The sequence below is a fragment of the Homalodisca vitripennis genome, chromosome 8 (assembly GCF_021130785.1).
Source record: "Homalodisca vitripennis isolate AUS2020 chromosome 8, UT_GWSS_2.1, whole genome shotgun sequence".
In the NCBI taxonomy this organism is placed as follows: domain Eukaryota; kingdom Metazoa; phylum Arthropoda; class Insecta; order Hemiptera; family Cicadellidae; genus Homalodisca; species Homalodisca vitripennis.
Genome location: NC_060214.1, coordinates 12,151,017 through 12,177,479, shown reverse-complemented (window position 1 = coordinate 12,177,479; position 26,463 = coordinate 12,151,017). Strand labels below are relative to the sequence as shown.

The 26,463-nt window shown below is 34.6% G+C and overlaps 1 protein-coding gene across 1 annotated transcript; it reads left to right on the top strand.

The window, feature by feature from the left end:
• Nucleotides 1-763: 763 nt before the first annotated feature.
• On the top strand, nt 764-24,633 carry LOC124367302 (FACT complex subunit spt16-like). The gene is given in 17 exon segments (XM_046824025.1): nt 764-817; nt 819-944; nt 1,935-2,102; nt 3,093-3,291; nt 5,411-5,609; nt 6,650-6,888; nt 7,338-7,480; nt 7,689-7,871; nt 8,656-8,787; nt 10,095-10,232; nt 10,234-10,265; nt 10,507-10,687; nt 12,014-12,095; nt 13,270-13,441; nt 15,673-15,762; nt 16,647-16,928; nt 23,331-24,633. Coding segments are annotated over 17 exon segments (2,427 nt in total). The 3' UTR covers nt 23,338-24,633.
• Nucleotides 24,634-26,463: the final 1,830 nt, after the last annotated feature.

Sequence of the window (26,463 nt, the reverse complement as noted above, 5' to 3'; positions counted from 1 at the left end):
TAGCTGTTTTAAATTACTTATTTAATTTTAACTTAAACTCTCTGAACTTGGACATGTTATCTTTCACCTTGATCAGTTTTGTGAATTTTTATTCAGGCAAACTACAATTTCCTGGTTGATTTGGAGGAGGAGCTGATTAAAACCTCTGCAGTGCCGGCAAGAAGCTCTGTGACGTTTACGAACATGGCGTCAGCTAACACGAAGAAAGAGAAGCCAACTCTGGTGGACAAACCTCGTCATCAAAATTTTGGCGTTCGTTTTTCAGTTTTACTGTTTTTTGAGTGTACCTGATGACAAATTTTTTAATTTAGATTTTGAATGCTTGTAGTTTTTGTTTAGGCTGAAGATGAAATAAAATAAATAATTCTCAGTTTAATATATTAAACATACATATATATATATATATAAATATTATATATATATATATATTTATATATATATATATATATATTGGCATTGACTGAATATTTCTAATATCTGCTGTTATGCCATACAAGGCATTTTTTGACTAGGAGTTCTTAAACAATAAAGCTCTAAATTTAGTTTAGGCTAGCATTCGGTCCACAAGAAGTGTATAGAATAATGTATGTGATTTTAAAAACCATGTGAGGTTTTCTATTACAATCACTTTGGCAACAGTATTTTTCCTTATTTAGGCTAAATATTTTGTATTTTTATCATTAAAATATGCATTATAACTGCTATAATGTGTTTTAATATAAAATTCTGGAGTTATAAAACTACTTTAATTTACAGTTTTGTAATGGGAATTGAGTTCCGAGAGAGTTCACTGACTATTGGGCCCAAGACTCTTGCGGGTAGCACGAAAAGGGCAAGTTTATAACCTCAATGTTGGACTGTCAAACTTGGTCAACAAGGAGGCATCTGATAAGGAGGGCAAGGTCTACGCCCTTTTCATCGGTGACACAGTCCTCGTCAACGAAGTGAGTCAACATTTCAAACCTTGTGTTATTAACTTAAGTATTATTTCAGAATTATTGATGTAACACACTAGTTCTATTACGTCGAACTTGTGACTCCAACAATGTTATCTCCCTTCCCAATACGTAGGTATTTTGTTTAGAAATGCTGTATAGATATAGGAATAGCCCTTACACATACAGTAATATCAATGTTGCAAAATCCTAAATCTCAAACCCTTTTTCTTTGCTCTGTATTATCAGCAAAATCTACTGTGCAGAACAATGTAGAGCAGTTCTTTAACTTCTCTTCTTCTGTCCCCAATCCCAGGAAACTCCAAAGTTTGGAATCAGCCCATCTCAGAGTACAAGTCCTCTGACAATACTGTTCCATCTTTCCCACAGTTTGAATATTTCAGTTATAACTTCATTCCCAAATTAAACAATTTGTAGATTTTGACATATTTAATTAAACTGAGTTTTTGTATACGTAAGTGTAGCAGTTTGTAGTAGTGAACTAAACTTACTTGTATGTGGACTTCCTCTCTTTGCTTTAGGAAAGATGCTGTTTGCTGGTAAAATATTAGTATTTTCTAATTGGAATTTTAATTTTTGTTTTCTCCTAAATTTCTTTTAACAAAAAAAAATAATTTTTTGTCTTTAACGTGTGATAGGTTGCACCTCCTTCTTGAATGTGAGAGGTAATTTACTCACGCTTACTCTTTTATTATTTTTATTTTTCCTTCAATAGGAAACCTTTAAAAAAAAAAACCCATGTGATTAGTTTGACTAACCGACTAAGAATATACTGCTTTAAATATCTGCAAATGAAACTGTTAATAAAAAAAAAAAACCCATTACAAATTCTGTACAATTTGCTGTAAAACTTAGACAACACGTGAGACAATACTACAGAATTTAGGAAATTGCGGCAAACTGCTGCGGATGCGACATCTCGCTTGTCAAAGCATTTGCTAAAATGTAATTCTGTGTCTAAACATGGTTGTGACGCAGGGCCAACCCGCAACGCTGATGACTCAGAGCAAGAAGAAGCTGAAGAACGTCGCCATGTTCGTGAAGCAGGATAACGACGAGGAAGAGGATGAGAAGGAGAACGAACCAAAGCCCGAGCCCTTGACAGGACGGGGTCGCCGGACGGCTGTGCTGGAGTCCAAACTTAGGGTGAGTTTATCAGTAGTTGTAGGCGTGAAGCAACAGTCTGAGAGTACGATGGCACTAGCGCTGATGTCGCGGCCACTAATGTTGGTGGAGGTAGCGGAAATAACATTAGAACCTTACTTTGGCCTTGATCCTTAACGGATAGAAAGATTTTTGACATTTAAATGCCATAAATAATATTGATTGTAACTTGAATGAATTTTTAATCTGTGTTACATCTACTAATCTCTGCTGTTCTCTATAACTATTCTCTATAACAAACTAAATGTATCTTCTACAAGTCAAACCAAAATAGTTTTAATAGTTCACTGAAATTTCAAGTTCAATGAACATCTGCAGCGCATAACCTCAATATATTGTAAATAAAATGTTTGTATGATTTCACTTCACACCACAATTTGAATTATGATTGCTGCACACTAAGTATCATTATTTATAGCCTTATAAAAATGTGTTAGAAAAATTAAACTAAAATTCTATTGATTTTACAAAATACTAAGGTGTTATTTTTTTATGAAATGAATTCAACTTTCATTTTCCAGACCAAAAAGCGGAAACTATTTTAGTTTTGAAAACATTTTTAATATTCCGATCTTGGAATACTATTCTAAAAGCAATAATCAGTCACAATTCTAACAGCTCTTGTAAGTAATATTATATGATGGATTAGAAAATATTTCTACTTATTATAAAAATGTCAGTGCACCTGCTTAGTTACTAAACTGTTGTGGCCTAAAGTGTGGGAGTCTGTATGGCATTTATTGTCATTTAAATCTTGTATGGTAATTCTGTATCAATGAGTTTGTGGAGTTATTATTTACGATGGTTAAATATTAACTCAGATGCTCTCACATGTGATAGTGCTTGGGATTGTTAAAATTTTCTATAAATTATCGTTTACTGTAATATTTAAAATATGGACTAGTGAATAAAAACAGTGCTGAATTCACCAAATGTTAAGAGTGTATGTGTACAATTGCTGGATTGTGGTAGACGGATTCATCGTCAGAAGAGAAGCGGAAGCAGCACCAGAAGGAGTTGGCTGCGCAGCTGAACGAGATTGCGCGACAGAGGTTGGCTGCTCAGTCCGGCGGTGGGAAGGAGGCGAAGGTGCGCCGCTCTAATGTCAGCTACAAGAGTCGCAATCAGATGCCCAACGAACCCGAAGTCAAGCAGCTAAAGATATTTGTTGGTGAGTCTCAAATGCTGTTGGAGATGAATTATGTTACTTACTTATTGTTAGTTTTGGGAAAAAAATAGTTACATATTTAGATTATGCTGATTGTAATTTTATTGGACCGGAATCATTAAGATTACTTTTGTATCCGTCAATGTTTCGAGAAATACAACATGGTATGTTTGATGAGCACATTTTCAATTGAAATTTTAATTAATTGGTGCTGCATAAATGAATTTGTTCCTGATGAGGTAACCCAAAGTGTGTGGGAATCCAATGTATATTGAGCGGAAGCCATATCATTGCTAAACAAACTGTGACAGCATACAGAATTACAGTTAATTTACCAATGCCAGTGAAAATTAATATTTTAAATCAAATCCTCAGATTAGAATATTTTTGCTAGACCCTCAGGTTTAATTGTAGCCTATAATTTGTAATAAATGTAAATGGTATGTTCTTAAAATTAACCCCTTAACGGCTTTTGCGTAGGTAATTCGTCCCTAACCTATGGCTAAAAAAGGGCCCCTGAAATCGTGCAATAATGGCCCATATTGATCCGTGACTTATATTTTGATCTGTGACAGATGGTAATTCAACTAGTGGGAAAACTGCAGTAAAGTAAATAACAGTTCGTAGTTCACTATTTTGCTGCTAGATGGTGTGGGCATGCTGATTGGCTGAGATGTGTAATTTTGCTCGAAGCATAACATGCGCAGAATATAGCGTTACCAGTGCAGTGATTGCAATGTAGAATTTTGCGTGGCTCCTTGCTTCAAGGTTTTCTACACTGTACAAAATGACTAAAACCGGAATTCACAAATCAATATGAGTAAATATGTATAAATAAATAATGTATATAAGGCCTGACACAGTTTTGTACTTTGTTATTCATTAATTTTAAAGACCAACAGAAAGGGACAAAAGGTGTTTTTATAAGCACTTTTTTGTTAACTTTGTTTTTTTAATGAGCCATTAAGGGGTTGACAATTAATTAACAATTAGTAAAACATAATTTTTTGTGATATTTATGTTGTAATTGCGTTGGTTTTATAAAAATTTACCTTTATAAAAAAATTGGTTTTATAAATTTTGTAACAAAGTTTGTTGTGTTCTGCATCAAAAGTAAGAGCATTTAAAACTCAGTAAAAGACCACTCCCATATGTAAGCTAATTAGGAGAAAAGATATGTTGGGTGAGGTTTTTTGCTGGATTTTGAGAAACTTTTTATAATTATTGCTGTGAAACCGTTTGAGATATTTTGATTTGGAAAAAAATTAGGGAATTTTCCTAATCTACGAGGGCTATCCAGAAAGTAGATTACATTGTAATACAAACAAAGCACAAGGAAAAGATGTACTATATACGTTTAAAAGTGGTACCAAAGTACTATTTTTCAACATAGTGGCCATACAAATTTAGGCACATCATAACAGTGGACTAGTTTTGAAATTTCAAAGTTATAAAATATTGCCGCCTGAGACTTCAATCAGGTAGTCACACCTTCTCACAGTTTTACATTGACATTAAGCGCTGTGTCGCAAACCAGGTCTTCATTACTGGAAACAGGTGGTAGTCGCTGGGTGCAAGGTCCGGACTTCTCGAATATCGATGCCATGGGTGGTCCCATTTAAAAGCATACTTGCAAATATCAATGTTTATGGTAATCTAGCTTCTGTGTAACAAACTTTCCTTGAAATTTGAGAAAATAAGTGTGAGTTCTGTTATTATGAATCCCAGTTTTCTTTAATCTTCTCATCAACTTTAGAGACAATTTCAGTACTCACAGTAACCTCTCACACTAGCACGGCTGGATAGCCATTGAACGAAAAAACACTTTTATAAAAATGGCCACAATAGTCCTGCCTGTGGTGGCAACACAGTGAAACGTAATCTACTTTCTTGATAGCCCTTGTAGATGACGCCAACCTTCATACCAAATTTAATCAGATTGATCACCAGGTGGTCAAGTAATCTTTTTTATTTTAGTGTGTTAATTTCATACAGAATAGCCCTCTATTAATCACAGATGTACCACAATGTGTTCATAAGGACAATTGTGCTATTATTATCTGGTATGAGATGCCTAATTTTACCTGGTGCGTGATAACTGTAGATGGAAATCTGTTTGCAGACAAAAAGTACGAGACCGTTATACTACCTGTGTTCGGGATTCCGGTTCCATTCCACATCTCTACAATCAAGAACATCTCCCAGAGTGTAGAGGGAGACTACACCTATCTGCGTATCAACTTCTTCCACCCCGGAGCCACCATGGCGAGGAACGAGGGCTCTGTCTTCGCCACCCCTGACGCTACCTTCGTTAAGGAAGTGTAAGTTCACAGTTCAAATCATCTTTATTTCAAAAATACAAAGTACAGTACAGTACAAAAGTGCTGTAAAGCACGTGTGGCAAAAAATATTGTTGGAACAATTCTTAATAGCTTAAAATGTCTCTGGTCTGTCTTGTGTGGAGGCTACGCTATACTATATTTGAATAACATTTGCAAATCAAACATGAAACAAACAATTATAAATAATTTAACAAAACTGGAACAACAATAACAGATCAAAACAACAGCAACAAGATAAATGCAACAACGACCAGATTAATACAATGCTTAAATAAAAATTAATATATAAAGGTAACAATAATAATAACAATATTTTACTTTCGGTTACTACCTATCCTAAAAATGATCGACAACAAAAATGTTTTGCTTTAATTTTAAACTTTGGTTTACCCTCAAACAGCAATGTACTACCATACTCTAAAAGAAACCTATTGAACAATTTAACACCAGAATAACAAAATTGCCTTCTAGAAATTTCCTTCCTGTATTTGAAAATACACATTACAAGAGTGATCACAGTAAGGTTTTGAAATGATTTTTGGTTTTGGAGTTTTAGATAAATGGAATTCTTCTTCTGAATTTAATTTTACGGTTCTATTCACCTTTGGCATTCCTTATTGTATAAAAATTGTAAGGCATCCAATAGTACCATTAAAAAATTATCAATCCCAGTTTTAACCAAAATGGAATCACAAAATCCAGAATTGAGAATCCATCAATTTTGTTTTCATTAACAATTCATTTATTAAAATAATGAACAGTAGTCCAGAATTGGACATAACTTTTCAATTCATTGCATCTTTAGTGAGTTATGACCAGTTTATGTGCTTTGCATTTATTCAAGAGTAATAGTGAAAGTTAATGTGTGAAAATTTCCATCTCATTATTAATTTAAGGGTTCAGGAGTAACTACTCCTGTTGGTTAGCATTTTTTTTAAAGTGAGAATTCCAATTTTGGTTTAAGAAGGTAGCTTGATAACCAGGAAACATGGAGGTTAACAGTGTTTTGGTGTGCTCAGCACATATCGCAGTTCCAACACCAAGGAACCCGGCGAGGTGACTGCTCCCTCCTCCAATCTCAACATGGCATTCCGGCTGATCAAAGAGGTCCAGAAGAAGTTCAAGTCGAGGGAGGCCGAGGAGAAGGAGAAAGAGGATCTCGTGCAGCAGGATACCCTCATCATGTCCAACAACAAGAGCAATCCCAAGCTGAAGGACCTCTACCTGCGCCCGAACATCGTCGCCAAGCGGATGACAGGTCAGCTACTTCCTGTGTGGTGTTGGTTATCAATTCAGCAATAGATCAGCAATTGCAGGTTTTTAATTGGTATACTGTGTATTATTTTTATAATATTTTATTTATTTATTTGTTTAGGAATTTCAGTAAGTTCTGTAATAAATTTCTGAGAAGTGTGAGATTAAAATTTACAGTTTTAAAATCTAATATTTGTAAATGAAATTTTTTTGTTAAAATGTAGGTAGAGTGATAGTCATTCAAAATCCTACGCTCATAACTGCCTCAATGACCTCTAAATGGTATGTCGAGATATTTGCTAAAATAGTGGCTTAGGACGACTTGAGTTTTTGTTATTGGCAGTCCATAAATCTGTATCATTCATTCTAATGTCCTTTAGTATATTTGAATCTTCATATGTATATGCAAGTATTATGTTGGTAAGTCTTGGAATTGTAATGTTCCACTCGTAGGTACACTGGAGGCTCACAGCAACGGGTTCCGTTACACCTCGGTGCGCGGGGACAAGGTGGACATACTGTACAACAACATCAAGAACGCCTTCTTCCAGCCGTGCGACTCCGAGATGATCATCCTTCTCCATTTCCATCTCAAGGTAAACTAACCCAATATTCTCTCAACAGTGGAAACTATTATATATAATAGTGTTAAATAAGAACAATCTCAGCAGAAGAACATTCTTTCAAATCAAAACAAACAAAAAATAAATCAATTTACGCTCTCAAAATAGTATTAGTTAAACAAAAAAAAGAAAGCAGAAATTCTACATTGATAATCTTTAAGATTACAAACTTTGTTACCAGCACGCGATAATGTTCGGCAAGAAGAAGCATGTAGACGTGCAGTTCTACACAGAGGTGGGAGAGATCACAACGGACTTGGGGAAGCACCAGCACATGCACGACCGAGACGATCTGGCCGCGGAGCAGAGCGAACGTGAGCTGCGAAACAAGCTCAAGCAGGCCTTCAAGAGCTTCACAGAGAAGGTAAGCTACTGATATAGATAGTGAGGAACTAGCAATTGAAGCAGATGTCACGCAGATTATTGAGATGTAATAGACGGCCTTCAATAATACCCTTTTGCCCCTCTTTTCTAATTATTTTTTTGAGAGTGCCAAAAAGTCCCTGAAGGAATAAGTGTAATTTCTCAGCTTATCCTAAGACAACAAAAGAAACTTGGTTTCTGGATGCAGGTGGAACAATAAAACATCGTCTTTTCCTCTTGATGTTTCTGTTGCTGCACACTTGACAGTCTTTTTTTATAATTATTTTCAAACCTTCTCAGAAAGTGCTGCTTGCTGTCAGACATAAAAGGCCTTGAATTATCCATTTTATTATGAGCTCAAAAAAATAATCATAAAAATTCATTGTTTATTGAAACACTGAACACTTTGTTTATTTCCTATTGAAATAACATTAATTTTTACTGAAGGCTAGTAGTTGAAAACTTACAAATAATTGTACACTTGTGTACAAACTCCATATTTTACAAAAAAAGACACATTGCCAAAAAAATTACTACTTATAACCACACAATATTTACTGACCAAATTTTAAAGAACGTTAGTTTAACCTCAATAAGACTCACGATTAAATACAATGAGAAATAAACGTGTTACGTGACCAACAATTGTCAGCATGTGTGTTGTTTGTGTTTATTCAGACACTCAGGTATAGATGGAAACAAAGAAGATATATACCTGCATCTATCAAACAGTGTGACTACTGACCACTAGAGTGCAGCAGTTTACTATATATGTGTCCGCACAGGTGGAAACGATGACGAAGCAAGAGATCGAGTTCGACACGCCCTTCAGAGACCTCGGGTTCCAAGGTGCGCCCTTCCGTAGTACAGTGCTGCTCCAGCCCACCAGTGGCTGCCTCGTCAACCTGACGGAATGGGTGAGTTCTCACATCGGCTATAGTAAATGTAAGGTGGTTTGCTCAGCATGCAATAACCAGTTTTTAGGGGTTTGTGAAATCTAGGTAAGATTAAACTGTTTTTTATACACATACAAGGGTATTGTGAGAAGTAAGTTCTGAGACCTCTGATTGCCAAACAGGTGAAGATAATGGTGCTATGTAGCTAAGTTCACATTGAATGTTTCTGTGCCATTGCAAATAAAGTTTTATTCAGTTGTTATTGGATGAAAAGCTTGTTCTTGTATAATAAAAAAAACTGTAAAAAAGGTACATGTAATTACCTTTAATTTGGCAAAGAAACTTACTTTGTTAATCCTGGGTGGGGTGCGGGGTGTAAAAATGACTGCATAATTTACGAAGTTTGTTACTACTTTGATGCTAACAGTTCATATCTCTCCTCCATTTCACACATCCAATCCCCATCATGTACAAGTGCACACCGTCTGCTATTAAGTTCGAATCATGTGTTTGTCCAGTGCAATTTTTACGCCTCAATACTTCTCAGTTTTTGTCGTTATTTTTATGCCATGTGCATTGGTGTGTTAGATTAGTTATTATCATGTTCATGCTAAGTAATGAAACATTTGATTTATTAAAGTTTATTTTCACAGTTACCATTAACTTTGTTGCGTAGTAAAAGAAAAATCTATTAAACAATTAAACGAAAATAATGAAAGGAAGTGTATACGGTTAGAAAACTTGTTGAGTAGTGTCGAGAAAGAGCTGCAGATGAAAAAAGAAATTATCTATAGAGACTTTTATTTTCTGGTGGTGGCAATGCTCAAGAGTGAGTTGATCAAGGCAAGGAGAGTTGCTATAAAAGAGAAGGTTTGATTCATTCAGAGGGTGAGGAGTTAAATTATATGATAATGACATCAAGTCTGAAGTATCTTGAAGATATAGAAGAGAGAACAGAAGTTAAAAAAGGTAAACAATATAAAAAATTAGGGCTTATTAATAATTAAATAATGTGTATTAATTTATACATATATAAATTAAAAGGTATCTGTTTAGTGCTATATTGTTACATATTAATATTGTAATATTTTACTTTTATGAAAAATACCACCACAACCCAACCCCCAAAACATATAAATCACTAAAATATTTAAAAAAAGTATGATTAAAATCCACATTGAAGGGTTAATGTTCTGTTTAGTAAAAAGATTCTGGTGTTAACTTCAGGCTCTAAGAGGTTTATAAGTTCCATAAAAGTTAATCTAACCCAAAGCTGGTATTCATCCTGTCCGATGTATGTTTGTTTAATGGAAGCGAATGTGTTTCAGCCCCCTTTTGTTATCACACTGGAAGACATTGAGTTGGTCCACTTTGAGCGAGTCCAGTTTCACCTCAAGAACTTCGACATGATTTTTGTATTCAAGGACTACCACAGGAAAGTGGCCATGGTCAACGCCATCCCCATGAAACATGCTGGATCACGTCAAGGAATGGCTCAAGTAAGTTTCATTTGTTCATGTGAAACGGTGAACTTTTGTTACATACCTTGGAGTATAGTTGTACCACTCACTAGTGACTATAGTACTAACTCCTATAAAGAGAAACAATGAGACAGTAAATTACATGTATTTTGTTTTTAAAGCGAGTTTTCAAGATTGTAGACAAAATTTTCTTGTATAAATTATAATGTGATATGTTTAGATTAGGAAATGGAACATGAAAATGTATGTTTGCTTGTAGCTCCTGCGACATCCGCTACTCCGAGGGTATTCAATCACTGAACTGGACAAAGATTATGAAGACCATCACAGACGACCCCGAAGGCTTCTTCGAGAGTGGTGGCTGGACCTTCCTTGACCCTGAGAGTGATGATGAGGAGAATCAGGAGGATGAGGAGGAGGAGGAAGACGAGGCATACGAGGTAAGTTCTCGTGAACCATTGTTCAAAACTTGAGAACTGTTGTTCATAAATCTAGAAACTATTGTTCATAATTCTTGAACCACTGTTCATAATTCGTGAACTGTTGTTCATAACTCTTGAATTATTGTTCATAACTCTTGAAACATTGTTCATAACTCGTGAACCATTGTTCATAACTCGTGAACTGTTGTTCATAAATCTAGAACTATTGTTCATAATTCTTGAACCACTGTTCATAACTCGTGAACTGTTGTTCATAACTCTTGAATTATTGTTCATAACTCTTGAAACATTGTTCATAACTCGTGAACCATTGTTCATAACTCTGGAACTGTTGTTCATAAATCTAGAACTATTGTTCATAATTCTTGAACCACTGTTCATAACTCGTGAACTGTTGTTCATAACTCTTGAATTATTGTTCATAACTCTTGAAACATTGTTCATAACTCGTGAACCATTGTTCATAACTCTGGAACTGTTGTTCATAAATCTAGAACTATTGTTCATAATTCTTGAACCACTGTTCATAACTCGTGAACTATTGTAATGCTCTAGTCGTAACAATGTGACTATGATTTCAACTCAAATAATCTTTATTGCATTTTAGTATAAACCAGTACAGAAATGGCATCTTAAAAACTAAAACTGAAGACTAGTTTAAGTACATACATTTTGGATAAGCCAAATCTTAGTGAGGTGAAAAAGTTTTTTTTTTACTGTTCCATAATTATTTGCATTAAATTCCTCATTGTTAGTAAAAGGGTGGGTTAATTTAATTTTTTTTTTTTTGCAGATTAAAACCTCACTAGAGATCAAAACATAATTTTCTTATATATGTTTCTTACCTGGCCAGTGAACAATAAGCCATGTATTAAATCACTTACCTACAACTGTTGTTGTTTTATTTTTGTTAGTTAAAAAATGTTTTTTCCATAAATTCATAGTATAGTTTATTTATCTCTGAGGACCTTAGAAGACAAACCACTTGTGTTGTAATTTTTACATTGTTTTAATAATTTAGTGTGAATATTTTCTATGAAAAGTCTTGTCTGGCAATTTCTTAAATTACATGTTTAATCCTAAGTTACCTCCTAAATACTACTTAAAAATCATTGTTAATTTCTGAAAATTTGTGAATCAGTTACAAAATACAACTTGTATGATGTTCTTTTGAAAAATTATATATAGTCCTTAATATGTCATAAATATTCTTAACATTTTTATTTATTTCAACCTGAAGAAACAGTAATAGTAAAATCCCTGTGTCTTTAAGATTGGGTAAGAATGATACAAAATTCTCAAAAGCTTTGTGTAATATTTCAGCCAACCGATATTGAATCTGAAGAAGAATCGGATGATGACTCGGAGTACTCTGAAGCTTCAGAAGACAGCGGGGACACAGAAGGTAAGGTGACACCATTGTGAATGTGTTTGGTTTATCAACACAGAACTCATGGAATGTTACATACAACAAGTACTTTGTTTTTTTTTATTGTATTCAATTATTTAGAACATATATGTTTCAATTCAATTTTATGTTAGATATAAAACGAACAACATGTTAAGTCTTGATATGAGTGTGGGAATTTAAAAAAAAGTAGAACTGACATACTCATAAAAAGTGTCAAAGTAAAATAAAGCAACCAAAACCATCAAAGGTGTTCAAATATCAGAACATGAAAAACCATTAACGGTTCAAACTAGTTGGCAAGAACCTATCCAGGACAAAACATTGACATTGTTTCAACAGCAAACTACTTTAAACCATGACTGGCTTACATCTGTAATCCTCATACTGTCAATGTATAATACCAAGAAACATTTGATTAATATTGATTGAGGCAGTTAAAGAAATCAAAGCATACAATTCTTATTACTTGCTATCATTGTTAACCTTACAATCTCACTCTCTGACTCTGTAATGCCGTTTACTGTCTCAGCTGTTGTGAGACAATGACAGCCTTATCACTCACTACTGAAACAACTTTTAGGCATTCACTGTGCCAGAATGTTAACCATTCTGCATCACAGACAAAATACTGGTTACTGTCTCAGATATTGTGAGACAATGTGTGTATTATCACTACTGGACACTTCTGAGACACAATAAGGTATTCTTTGTGCCAGAAATCACACCATTCTCTCTCAGAGACAAAATACTGGTTACTGTCTCAGATATTGTGAGACAATGTGTGTATTATCACTACTGGACATTTCTAAGACACAAGCAGGTATTCTCTGTGGCAGAAACTACACCATTCTCTTTCAGAGACAAAACACTGGTTACTGTCTCAGCTGTTGTGAGACAATCTGTGTATTATTATCACTACTGGACACTTCTGAGGCACAATCAGGTATTCTCTGTGCCAGAAACCACACCATTCCCTCTCAGAGACAAAATTATGGTTACTGTCTCAGCTGTTGTAAAGACAATCTATATATTATCACTATTGGACACTTCTGAAACACCGTCAGATATTCTTTGTGCCAGAAACTACAACACATGGCATAATGTAAACAATAATGGCATGTAAAATAGATGTTCTATATTACGTAACGTTGACACTGTTGTGACGTAGACGTGGGCAGTTCGGACGAGTCCGGCAAGGATTGGTCGGATCTGGAGAGGGAAGCAGAGGAAGAGGACAGAGAGAGACAGGACAACTTCCAAGATGAGTACACCAGCAGCAAGGGTAAAAAGAGAGGACACGGCAAGGACCATTCTCCCGACAAGAAACACAAGTCAGACAGGTCAGTTATTGTAAACTCGATTTGCTATTTATTCATGACTAGAATTTTCTTACTATATTTAGGTTTGTACAATATTTTTCAATGCAACATCAATAAAACAAAGAAACCTTTTTTACTTAAGGTATATGTATGTAATTGATTAATATTGCAGCTAACTTTTTTTTAATTTGTTTTGTAACTTACCATTATGTTTATTTTGCTTATATTGGGTGTACATTAAGATGCGATTATATTTTAATTAGATATTTTTTTTTGAACTGATGTTTTGTTGAGTAACAAAGGGATTGGGGAAAATGTAGTAGTTGACAAATAAACTGCCAGCAAGTGTTCCTTGACTCATGGTGAACCTGGCTTTAATGAAAGCCGAGTGGGTGAAAGACATGAGTATGTCTTTACGAGAGATTACTTAAAAAAAAATGATTTTTCTAAATGTATGTATTTAAATTTTCTTTAACCTTCCAACTGATGATCAACAGCACAGACCTTCATCAATACCGCTTATAAACTGATAAAGACGGCACAGCCATCGGTCAAATTTCCGCTATTATTACGCAAAAACCGTTTTAAGTTATAAAGACATAACTTGCACCAGTTGAATCCTATACTCATAAATATCAATTCATGTCATATTGTTTATATTCGTTATATTACTCGTCAGCTGATATCGATCCAAATTCCGCACGGCACACAGTCGGTGACGTTCCTTGCTACTGTTGCTATGTTAGTATGAAGGTTAGTTGTTTATTATTATGCTGTGAAATGGGCGATCATCCTTGTTCAAATAATATATGTGAACTATAGGATGATGAAAATATTGGTTCTGATGATGAAAGTGACATATCGGCAAATGAAGTGCATGATGGTATTTCTTTGTCAGATTTGTTGTCAGGTAGTCTGGATGATTATAAACTGGTGGAATGTGAGTTGGGTTTTGAAAATTGATAGTGACAGTGAAAACAATTCATCATTATCTGATATTCCTCTTGCCCTAGGAATTCATCAAACACCAATATATATATGGTCACGCATAATGCCAAAAAAAGTAGATTTTTATCAAAAAACTATTGTGTGGTAAATAAGTGTATAATATATATGTTATAATCTCTTTGTTCACTACAAAAATGTGTATATTTTTTACATTTACAGTATCTTACTATCTCAAGTCATGTGAAAGTTACATGGAGTGAAACTTAGAAAACAAAAAATTTACAATACACATTTTAAAATTTATGTACAAATAAAAAACAATACTCTAGTAAATTCATATTTGTATTATTTTAGATTGTTCTCTGGTTTCTAACAAAAATCTTGATATATAACTCTTATTACTTAGCATTTATCAAAATATTGTTTTTAAATATCCGAAAAAATATACTGTGCAAAGGCAAAAACCAATTTATCATTCTTGAAGTTTCTTATTATCAGTCGGAGGGTTAGAATTAACCCTCTTCACAACCCCTTCAAAGTATTCATCATTACGTGTGATACATCTGTCCTACCAGTGATTGCACTGTCAAATCTGACCCCATAACTCTTGTACTCTTTTACTTTGTAAAAATAAGAAAAAATAACTTTCTTTACCGTAGCATAATCTTTGTAAACTGTTTTCAACTTTAAAACTGTTTTAGTTGCATTTTTAAAGAGTAATAAGCACATTTTTGCATCTGTATGTTGTTTAATTAAACTTGCCATCACACTGCTCAAGTCCCACTCGAGCAAAGATATTTCGATTTTGTTTTAAATATTACCCCCTTGTATGCATGGAAATATATTAATATTATTATTCTTACAAAATCACATTTGTTGAATAAATACTTCAATTTAATACTAACGAATTTGAAGAAGATGAAATAGGAACTGTCTGCTCATTTATTTATAGGCTTCAGAAACTAAAAAAAAATGTATTGCCTAGAATTCATGAGTCGTTTTTCATTACTATGCGTATTCATAGTAATTTTGTCTTGGTTTAAAAAAACTATCCTTTTAAATGTGTAAAACTAGAAATCTGTTCTTCCTTTCCGATATATTTTATTTAAAACCAATTTTAGCCTAATTCGTGCAACAAATTTGTAGATAACGTTTTCCAGTAAGACAGTTTAAAATTTCTTATGGGTTTGATTTTTTGTGTGTAATCCACAAATGTACAAATTCTCAGCAGATTAGGCAAATAATTGTAGCTTCCTTCAATGCATACCCGAATGTGGTATAATCTTGTTAATTAATTTTTGCAGGCACCATTCCTCATCTTCATCATCTAAACACAAAAGTAGTTCCTCCGGCCACAAAGATTCACACAAAAGCAAATCTTCACACCACAGCAGGTGAGAGTGTATACCCTACTACTCTGTTTCTCTGTTACTACTATCTGTGGACATTTCACCTTAACACTTATGAGCGTGGATCGCATAGTTTTTACTTGATTGATATTTCTGACTGAAGTATATTGTGTAATTTGTTTTTTACAGATTATGTCTACTCTGTATTGCTATCGGGATATTTGACTAAATCACAATTAATCAATTAAGCTGACTGACAAAACAGAAGCTGTTTGTTTATTTTCCAAAAGCCCACTATTTAAAAAATGTTTTTTAAGGTGTGCTAAAAAAAACAAAACAAAAACTACTAAGTATAGCATATTTGTATATGATCATCAATGGACTGTCGCTATTTTCAGATAAGACATTGTAAAATGTATTCAGTTAAAATTGTTTGCAAAAATTGTGTAAACTACTTTTCTTTCTCTTAAAACATGTGCTAACATTTTTTTATAATTTAATTTTCAACAAAATTGAACAATTTGTATATCAAAAGAAAGAGGAAAAGGAAAATTCAGGAATGTAAGCATTTTTATGTATGTATAATTATATTTTACATATAACATTTTGGAAATCACTAAAGCTCACTATTCCATAAATATGATGTGATTTACTAGTGTTAATTAAAAATAGCCTAAAACCTGTAATCAGTATAATCTGTTTAAAAGTGTAGTTACCACAGTAAATGACTCTTCAAACTTGGAAGTCATTATTTCAAGGGATTGTAGTCAAACAATAATTATATGTAGAAGACAGGGTTTAGTTTGACCACTAGTATGTTTTAGAAGCTTTCCCTTAAGTTAAAATATGATTTCTTTTTTTTGTGTTAAGAAAAACATTTTATTAATTTGATCAATTTGAAAAGTAAACACGGATGTTTTTTGCTGCAGTTCATCGAGCAAGGACAGGCACCACGACAGGCACAAGTCCTCGTCCTCGTCGAAGAGCCCGAGTAAACACAGTTCTTCAGGAGATAAACACAAGAGCTCCAGCTCTCACGGCAAGAGTTCCAGCTCTCACAACAAGAGCTCCAGCTCTCACAGCAAGAGCTCTAGCTCACACAAGAGCTCAAGTTCACACAAGACGCCTGACAAGCACAAAAGCTCCAGTTCCAGTGACAAGAAACGTTCCAGGGAGGACTCGAGTCCTGACAAGAGCCACAAGAAGTCCAAGTAAGTATGGATGATAGTAATAGCTCTACCTCACACAAGAGCTCAAGTTCACACAAGTCGCCTGACAAGCACAAAAGTTCCAGTTCCAGTGATAAGAAACGTTCCAGGGAGGACTCGAGTCCTGACAAGAGCCACAAGAAGTCCAAATAAGTATGGATGATAGTAATAGCTCTACCTCACACAAGAGCTCAAGTTCACACAAGTCACCTGAAAAGCACAAAAGCTCCAGTTCCAGTGATAAGAAACGTTCCAGGGAGGACTCAAGTCCTGACAAGAACCACAAGAAGTCCAAGTAAGTATGGATGATATTAAGAGTTCTACCTCACACAAGAGTTCAAGTTCACACAAGTCACCTGAAAAGCACAAGAGCTCCAGTTCCAGTGATAAGAAACGTTCCAGGGAGAACTCAAGTCCTGACAAGAGCCACAAGAAGTCCAAGTAAGTATGGATGATAGTAATAGCTCTACCTCACACAAGAGCTCAAGTTTCACACAAGTCACCTGAAAAGCACAAACGCTCAAATCAAATCAAATCAAATTCTTTATTGCCTTTATACAAGTTTCACAAGCATGGCAATCGTCAAATTAGAACAGGAACAAGAATAAAAATTCAACTTAATACTAAAAATATTAAGAACATTTCACAAATATAATATCGACTGTAGGGCATGAGTTATTATATTAAAAAATTTAAAAAATTTAGTTTAAGATTAAAGACTACATAAAAGACAACTTAAAACATTTAGATTCATACATTTTGAGATAGGCTGCAAAATTCAATAAATTCCTTAATGTCATATACACTTAGCTCTATCAACAGTAATTTTAACTTAAATTTAAATTTTTTATCATCAAGACATTTTATTTCATATGGTAACATATTATAAATTTTCTTACCTAATTCAAATGTCGATTTAATTGTTGTGTGATAATTACATTGCCTAACTCTAAGAAAGTTACTCTGTCTAGTAAAATAATCATGAAACTGAGCTGTTAGTAGGAATTAGATCTAAGTTAGCCCTAATATACATTAACAAATTCAAAAGATACAACGAAGGGACAGTAAGAAACACCCAGACTTTTAAATAGAGGCTTACAATGAGTTTCTACAGCTAACACCACATATAATTCTTAAAACTCTCTTTTGCAAAATTAAAAGCTTTTTTACATTATTATCACAGCCCCAAACAATTATTCCATATGACAAATGGCTTTGAATGTATGCATAATAAACAGACATCAATATATCTAAATTTACAGATAATTTAAGTCTTCTAATAATAAAAGTACATTTAGAAATCTTTTTACAAACATTTACAATGTGTGAGTCCCATTTAAGATTTGATTGCAACAGAACTCCCAAAAATGTAACTTTACTATAACTGACAAAAGTTGCTTAAACTAAACTTAATGCTTTGAGTTTTATCCATATTAAGGCAGAGAGCATTAGCTGCAGTCCAGTCCTCAGCTACTGAGTTAAAATGAGACAACAACTGATTAGCCAAATTAAATTTGAACAGCTTATTTGTACTGCTAAATCATCTGCATACATAGAGGATGAGACACAGACATTGCTAAGAGCCGATGGCATGTCATTAATATATACAATAAAACATAGTCGGTCCTAGAATTGAACCTTGCGGGTACACCAGTATGCACTTGTAAATATTGAGTAAAGCAACCATTATGAAACACAGATTGAAACCTTTCAGACAAATATGATTGCATAAGATTAACAGACCTAACATCAAATCCATAAAATTTTTAGTTTCTTTAAAAGAATAAGATGATTGATAGTGTCGAAAGCTTTCGACATTATCATAAAAGTTACCAACCACACATTTTTTTGCATCTACATTTAATGTACAATCTTTCATAAAATTAATTACAGCCATACTAGTACTCTTACCAGGTCTAAAACCATATTGACTATTAGAAAACAAAAAATTATTCTCAAAAAATTTCATAACTTGATTATTAAGCAAAATCTCAAGAACCTTGGACACAACAGGTACAATCGACACTGGCCCGGGTAATTAGCAAAGTCACTCTTTTAAACCCTTTTTATGCAAAGGAATTACCTTAACTAACTTAAGACACTGTGGGACAATACAACACTCAATTACAGAGATTAAACAAATAAGACATTATTTCAGCTATAAAAGGTGATGCTAATTTCAAAAATATGAGAATTAATATTATAAACATCAAAACATGAACTGCTACTCAATGATAACACTGCACTATGAACCTCTTCAACAGTTACACGACAAAACGAAAAGACTTCCTTTACATTATTATGTTTATTTACACCAGAAAGTTTTAGTTTATTTAAAATAGTATGACATATCATGTTTTGCCTGAGGCACATCCTGGGCAATAGACTTAACACTACTAAGAAAAAAATTATTAAAACCAGAACTAGACAAAGTTGAGTCTAACTTATTATCAGAGGGGCATTCATTACCACCTAAACTGTCTTTGACAATAGACCAGATTGCTTTAGGTTTGTTAATAGCGTTCTTAACTTTACTACCATTGAAAGCTAGTTTTAGCTTGCCTTACCTCATATTTATATCTACACCTAAGTGCTCTATATGAATCTCTATGAAAATCCAAACCAGTACTTCTAAAAATAGTATAAGTATGCAAGCATTGCTCTTTAAGTAACCTCAGTTGTTCATTGTACCATTTTGGCTTTTTAGGCCTACTTTTACAAGCCCTATTGTATTTAATTGGAAAGGCTATATCAACAATATCTAAAAACATACTAAAAAAAAGATCAAACTTATCTTCTATTGAGGATAAAGTGTACAACATTAGCCAATTAACTTTACTTAATAGTAATCTAAAATATATGCACTATTTACATCATCAATTGCTCTGGATATTTTACAATGACTTTCAGACCTACTGTAGTCTTTAGAGCAAGAACCACAACTATTAAACTGAATCAAGTTTACCCTTGAATATCACGCTATGGTGATCAGACAGTACCATCAGTTCCACAAAGGCAGAAAATAATCCTATCCGGGTGCATAGATACAGCTATGTTATCAATACAGGTACCAACACTATTACCATATAGGCCAGGTCTAGTTACATCATACACAGAATTCCTCAAATTGAAACTAACAAACAAGTTTCTTCCTAAAACCCTTTTCTGCAAGCTATTACTTAAAAAATCAACATTAAAAATCATTACAAACAATAATAGAGGCATTAGTTTTATTTTTACTCACTAAAACATTCAGTACATTATTCAGAGCTTCGGTGTTAAAACTATCGAAATTGTCATGCTCTGGCACTCTATATATTTCTAAACAAATAACATTAACTTCCTCAATGTACACTGCAGCAACTTCACATATTGAGGGTATGGATAGATTCACAAGGTGGGTTAACTCTTTAAACTTCAGAACAGACTTTAGGAAAATTGCCGTGCCTCCCCGTTTTGCTAAAGGACGGTGATAGGCACTTGCCAATATATAACCAGGAATACCTAGGGATGTAAGGTTATCTCTGTGTTCCCAGTGTTCACATATACAAATCACATGAGTATCAAATTTGTTAGAAAGAAGAATAATTTCGTCCATTTTTTGGAGAATCCCCTGAACATTCCAATGGACCACTGTAAAGTCTACACATTGAAGTTGAGTTGGTTCCACAATAGGAACATTTAGGTAGCTCGAAGTGACTGGGAATTGTTGTCCAAAAAAGAATCACTGATATTCACAGTAGGCTTAGGCCCTATTTCTCGAAGCACGGTATTTTCCAATAATGCTAACCTTCGAACCATAGATTGGGATGCATAAGTTCTTCTCCCAAGGCATAAGGAACTCCAATCTTGAAAGAACTATATGTATTATACCTTGTTTCAAGTCGTTCACACACAAAAGTTTCAGATTCCTTAAGTGACTTTAGGTAAGTTATTATATCCTCTGAGCTAACAGAAGGGTCTAGCCCTGATAGGAACAACCAAAACAGCTTCTTGGCGGTTTTAATAACATGTTTTCACTAACCTGTCTTGTACCGTGCACCACATTGCTTTTTACAGTTTTTACTGCATCACTGTAACTAAACCTGGTTGAGTTAGGCTGAAGAACAGATTCTTTAGACTTAGTCTCCGAGGCTGAAAATTGTTTCACCTTTGTTATAGGTTTAACCATGTAAGGCTACTTTTGTAGTTATTTCCACTACGTCGACCTCTGTAACTTGCAGTTTTCCACTCTCTGTTAGAATTAGTAAATATCCGCTCAGAATTTTGCTGGGATATTACCATTAACATTAGAACTAGTCTCTGTCCTAGTGGAAAAACTGTTTTCTTCATTCTCACACGTTAAATTTGACTGAAGGCCCAAGGTAGTTTGAGACTGTACTACTTTGTTAGAATTTAAGTTATGCAAAGGATCACTTTCCATTTGAGGTTGTTTGCTAAACCGTAAACCTAACCTGGTTTGTTACCTGTAGACCTATTATTATTACCCTTAGGCCTATCTGTATTACTCAAGATTATTGAAGACCGAGTGTCATCGGTATTAGAGTAATTATTTAGGGACGGTTGTAGAAGAGTTAAACTGAGACCCAGAGCACACCTCCATGAGTTTCTCATTTAACTTTGAGTATTGTTCAGTTAATATGTCCATCCTGTTGCATAAATTTAAATTATTATCGTTCTGGATATCTAATTGATCCAATACAACATTTAGAATGGAAGGCCACTCACATGAGACTGAATCATCCATAAGTCTTGATTTTTTAAACAGCATATCTAATTTATTTTGACACTTCGAGCAGAACCACTTAACATAAGCATCAAGATCGTTAATTGCTGAAAAACACATCATCATCTATCTCAGCACAAGCGGCATGGAAATGTCGATGACAGAAACCGTCACATACCATTGAAAAGGTTAACATAAACACGACCATTACATTTTCCACAAGTTGCCGTTTGATTGTCATCGTCAAATGAAGGTTGTTCAGTTTTCAAGGTTAGTTAACCTTGGTTCAGTTTCACTGATCCTCTTCTTTACTCCATCCAATTCTAAACCGCCTCCACTACGGGTTCTCATTTCCCGTGATATCTCGTGATTCCTCACTCTAAGCGAGATTACAACAACAAACTGAACTGAACCAAAAACTGAAACACTTTGACAAAGAGTCCACATAACCTCAAATCGCTTGAGTAGTTTTACCAAACTCAATTCAATGACTTTTAGAAGTGCACGAACAAAGTTTAATGGCTCAAAATGTAAGAGAATGCATCCAAAATCTATTTAAATAGTTGACAACTGCCAAAAATATGATAATAAGTACCAGTGATAAGAAACGTTCCAGGGAGGACTCAAGTCGTGACAAGAACCACAAGAGGTCCAAGTAAGCGCTAAATGTATATCTGTCTAAACATTCCTTGTGTAAACCTCTAGACAGCCAAGCCCCACAGGTCTACACTCATAACCTGTCCTTAATCCACTGTCGATACATCTCGTCATGCAGCCTTGTGGCACGGTGACTAGCTCAAGCTATCTGCGTCTAATGTTACCTCCTAATAGTTGTAACTACATCTTATACACTTCTTAAGAGTCATTTCTAGTCTTCTGTTTGAATCACGTTTGTAAGTTCAAGATTCAGCTGGATTTACCCTCTCCGCTGTGTAACGCTTCTGATCTGTTGTCTTCCTCAGCTGGTATTACAAAAGCAACTAATTTTGCATTTTACTTATGTGCTGTTAAAAATGGAAAAAAAAATGTCCATTCATCCGGATTGGATTGATATTTATTAGAGAGCATAATATTAAATATAACAATTTTAATTTCATGAACCTAAAAGAATAACAGAATTTCGGACATTTGCCATCGTTATAGGTTATAAAAGGTATAACACCAACATTTCGAGGATTGAAATCTAACCTCTTCGTCAGGTGGGGAGGTATTAATACATACAAAAATAAAGAACAGAAACAAGAAAAGAAGGGAAGTAAAACAGTTCAAACATACCCAACAGCTGCTTGGAGTCCAGTCCAGGCCTCACTGCACAACGATGTGTGATTGTGATTGTGATCCTCGGACTTGTGATTTGTGCTCGGGACATGGATCCTGTAAGCACTGGACACCAAGCAGCTTTTGTGTATGTTTGAACAATTTTATTTCCTTTCTTTACCTTCTTCTGTTCTTTATTTGTGTATGTATTAATAACTCCCCCACCCGACAAAGAGGATAACATACAATGATGGGAAATGTCTCAAATCCTGTTATTCTTTCAAACCTTCCATCATCAATAACAAACTTTAAGAAAAAATAAAATGTGTATTGAATTATATGTTTCCACTCCATTGCACAGCTGTTTCTATGTAGCAAGTCCATCAGTGAACTAATGTGTGCAATATTGTTTGTTGTTGCAGGAAGTAAGTAAACGCCACGAAGAACATTCTCCCAGTGTTGTGATGAAATTGAACAATGTTTCTCGAGAAGGCACTGCTTATGTACATTTCACTACTGAAGCCTGACTAGGACCCTAAGTTATTTTGTATTCTCTAGCATATTCATTTCCAATCTCTCAGAGCGATCGTTACAACTCCGGTGCAGTGAAAGTATAGTGTACAAGAATTTGTGAAATTCCAGTGTATAAGTGTACAGTGTTGTGTTTTTGTTTACCCTCGGACGATAAACTATCTGTTTCTTTGTTGTGGTTACATAGAGAACGTAAATCACGTCTGAGAGCGACTTTTATTGTTTGTTCTCGACAGAAATGTCTGGAACAGTTGATCTGTTCTGCTACAAGTATTGGCTATATTGTTGTGGGTTCTCAAATAAAACTCAACTTCTACCCGTGTTTAGACCTCTTTAGTGTTTTAATGTTGAAACATTCCTCTGCTAATTGTCTACAGTACTCTGCCACCTGTACTGGAGGAAGTACATGATCTACTAAAGTATAGTCTAATTGTTTTAAAGAGTTTACAATGAACGATGTATATACACTGTACTGTGTTGGCAATGGTGCAATGTACGGCCAAACATTTGTAAATTTAATTACTGTATTAAAATTGAAAAATGATTTATAATTGCACAATTTGTTTTAAATTTTGAAATTGCACATTTCTAACCTACTCAGCTCTACGATAAATGATAATGTTTTGAAAGTGACCTTAATTCCACTGTAAAAATACAAGAAAGACCTTTTATATATCTGAAAAGTGTTATACATATGCATAGTGTTAACAGTCTTGATGGGTTCAACACTGAAGTTTTTATTTTATAAACAATAGTTTCAACTTTTAGTTAGTTATTAATTTAATAGCAAATAAACTGAGAGCGATATTAATTATACTGATTTACTATAAAAAAAATATTGTATACTATTTTTAACAGTAGCCAGGGTAGAACTACTATATACTGTATATACACAATGAGTTTATAAAGTATCCTATAGCAATTTCTAATACTAAAGTATACATGGATACTGTTAATAGGTCACTGATGTATCCTGAAAATAAAAACGCCATTTTAAAACTGATCCAGACTTGAATTTGCTTGAGGCTCAGTTGGCAACAGTTGGATTTACCAGATCTTGTTCACTGTACACCTTGTGCATGTAACCATTTATGTGTACATTATGCTCTCAGTTCACTTACTGTAAGGATACCTCTGTCTGTTATAAGTTAACCGATGATTAGTTGTATCGTAATACACAGTTTTTTTTACAGACTTGTTTGTTTTAATTAGTAACCCATTTCTACCTTTCCTCTCAATCTTGTCAACAACAGGTAAGGTATTCCGTGCGCAGTGCTTGGATTTCTACCTTTCCTCTCAATCTTGTCAATAACAGGTCTAGTATTCCGTGCGCAGTGCTTGGATTTCTACCTTTCCTCTCAATCTTGTCAATAACAGGTCTAGTATTCCGTGCGCAGTGCTTGGATTTCTACATTTCTTCTCAATCTCGCCAATAACAGGTCTAGTACAGTATCTGTGCACAGTGCTTGGATTTCTACCTTTCTTCTAAATTTTGTCAATAACAGGTCTAATATCCGTGTGCAGTGCTTGGATTTCAACCTTTCCTCTCAATCTTGTCAATAACAGGTAAGGTATTCCGTGCGCAGTGCTTGGATTTCTACCTTTCCTCTCAATCTTGTCAACAACAGGTAAGGTATTCCGTGCGCAGTGCTTGGATTTCTACCTTTCCTCTCAATCTTGTCAATAACAGGTCTAGTATTCCGTGCGCAGTGCTTGGATTTCTACCTCTCCTCTCAATCTTGTCAATAACAGGTCTAGTATTCCGTGCGCAGTGCTTGGATTTCTACATTTCTTCTCAATCTCGCCAATAACAGGTCTAGTACAGTATCTGTGCACAGTGCTTGGATTTCTACCTTTCTTCTAAATTTTGTCAATAACAGGTCTAGTATCCGTGTGCAGTGCTTGGATTTCTACCTTTCCTCTCAATCTTGTCAACAACAGGTCTAGTATCCGTGCGCAGTGCTTGGATTTCTACCTTTCCTCTCAATCTTGTCAACAACAGGTCTGGTATTCCGTGTGCAGTACTTGGATTTCTACCTTTCCTCTCAATCTTGTCAACAACAGGTCTGGTATTCTGTGCGCAGTGCTTGGATTTCTACCTTTCCTCTCAATCTTGTCAACAACAGGTCTGGTATTCTGTGCGCAGTGCTTGGATTTCTACCTTTCCTCTCAATCTTGTCAACAACAGGTCTGGTATTCCGTGTGCAGTGCTTGGATTGAGTGCAAGTCTTCTCTGCCAGTAACTCACGTTGAATTCAGATTGCCCAGAGATTTTGTTTTAGCTCAGTTAAAATATGTAGGCCTATCCATTTATATAAATGTGAGCAAGATGTAACAGTTTATTTTTGAATATTGTCTCACGAAATATCTGCCATAATATTACATAAAGAATGAATAAAAACTTAAGTGAAAACTTCCAATATGTGTATTAGAGGTCACAGCAAGACTTTTTTTAAAAAAAGCTAACTGTTAACCTGCGACATCTTACGGTTTTGAGCCGCAATACTAGACATAGCAGTTTTGTTTTTAACTCCTTAACTGCCACGCCCAAGTTGATAAAGGCGATATTACTTTGCGTTGATCTGCCATTCCTGTGTTAACTCGTGCCAAACCGCTGCTTCGCTATAAAAAGCAGCGGTAAGATGTACACATTGGCCTCTAGTAGTGTTTATTTGAACTACTACAAATCCACAGAAGTGCTGTTTAATTACTACTATACTTCGATGGTCGACTAAGGAACTACCACTAAAGCACAGGGTGAGGTTTTACCTGGACGTTAGAATGTTATTGTTTTCTAGTTTTTTTTTCAACTGCATTTTGAAGTTGCCATTATCAATTTTTTTATTTTGATTGTGGTTTAGTCGATATGGCAGGAATTATTTGTAATAATTTTAAGGATCTCGTGTAATTTTAAGATTTATTCAGATGCATTGGTGTGAGTTATGCAACAATTTGTAAATTTTATGAGAATGACGGCGATCAGAATGTGGACTCAATATACCACGATGAGATGTGATGAATTAG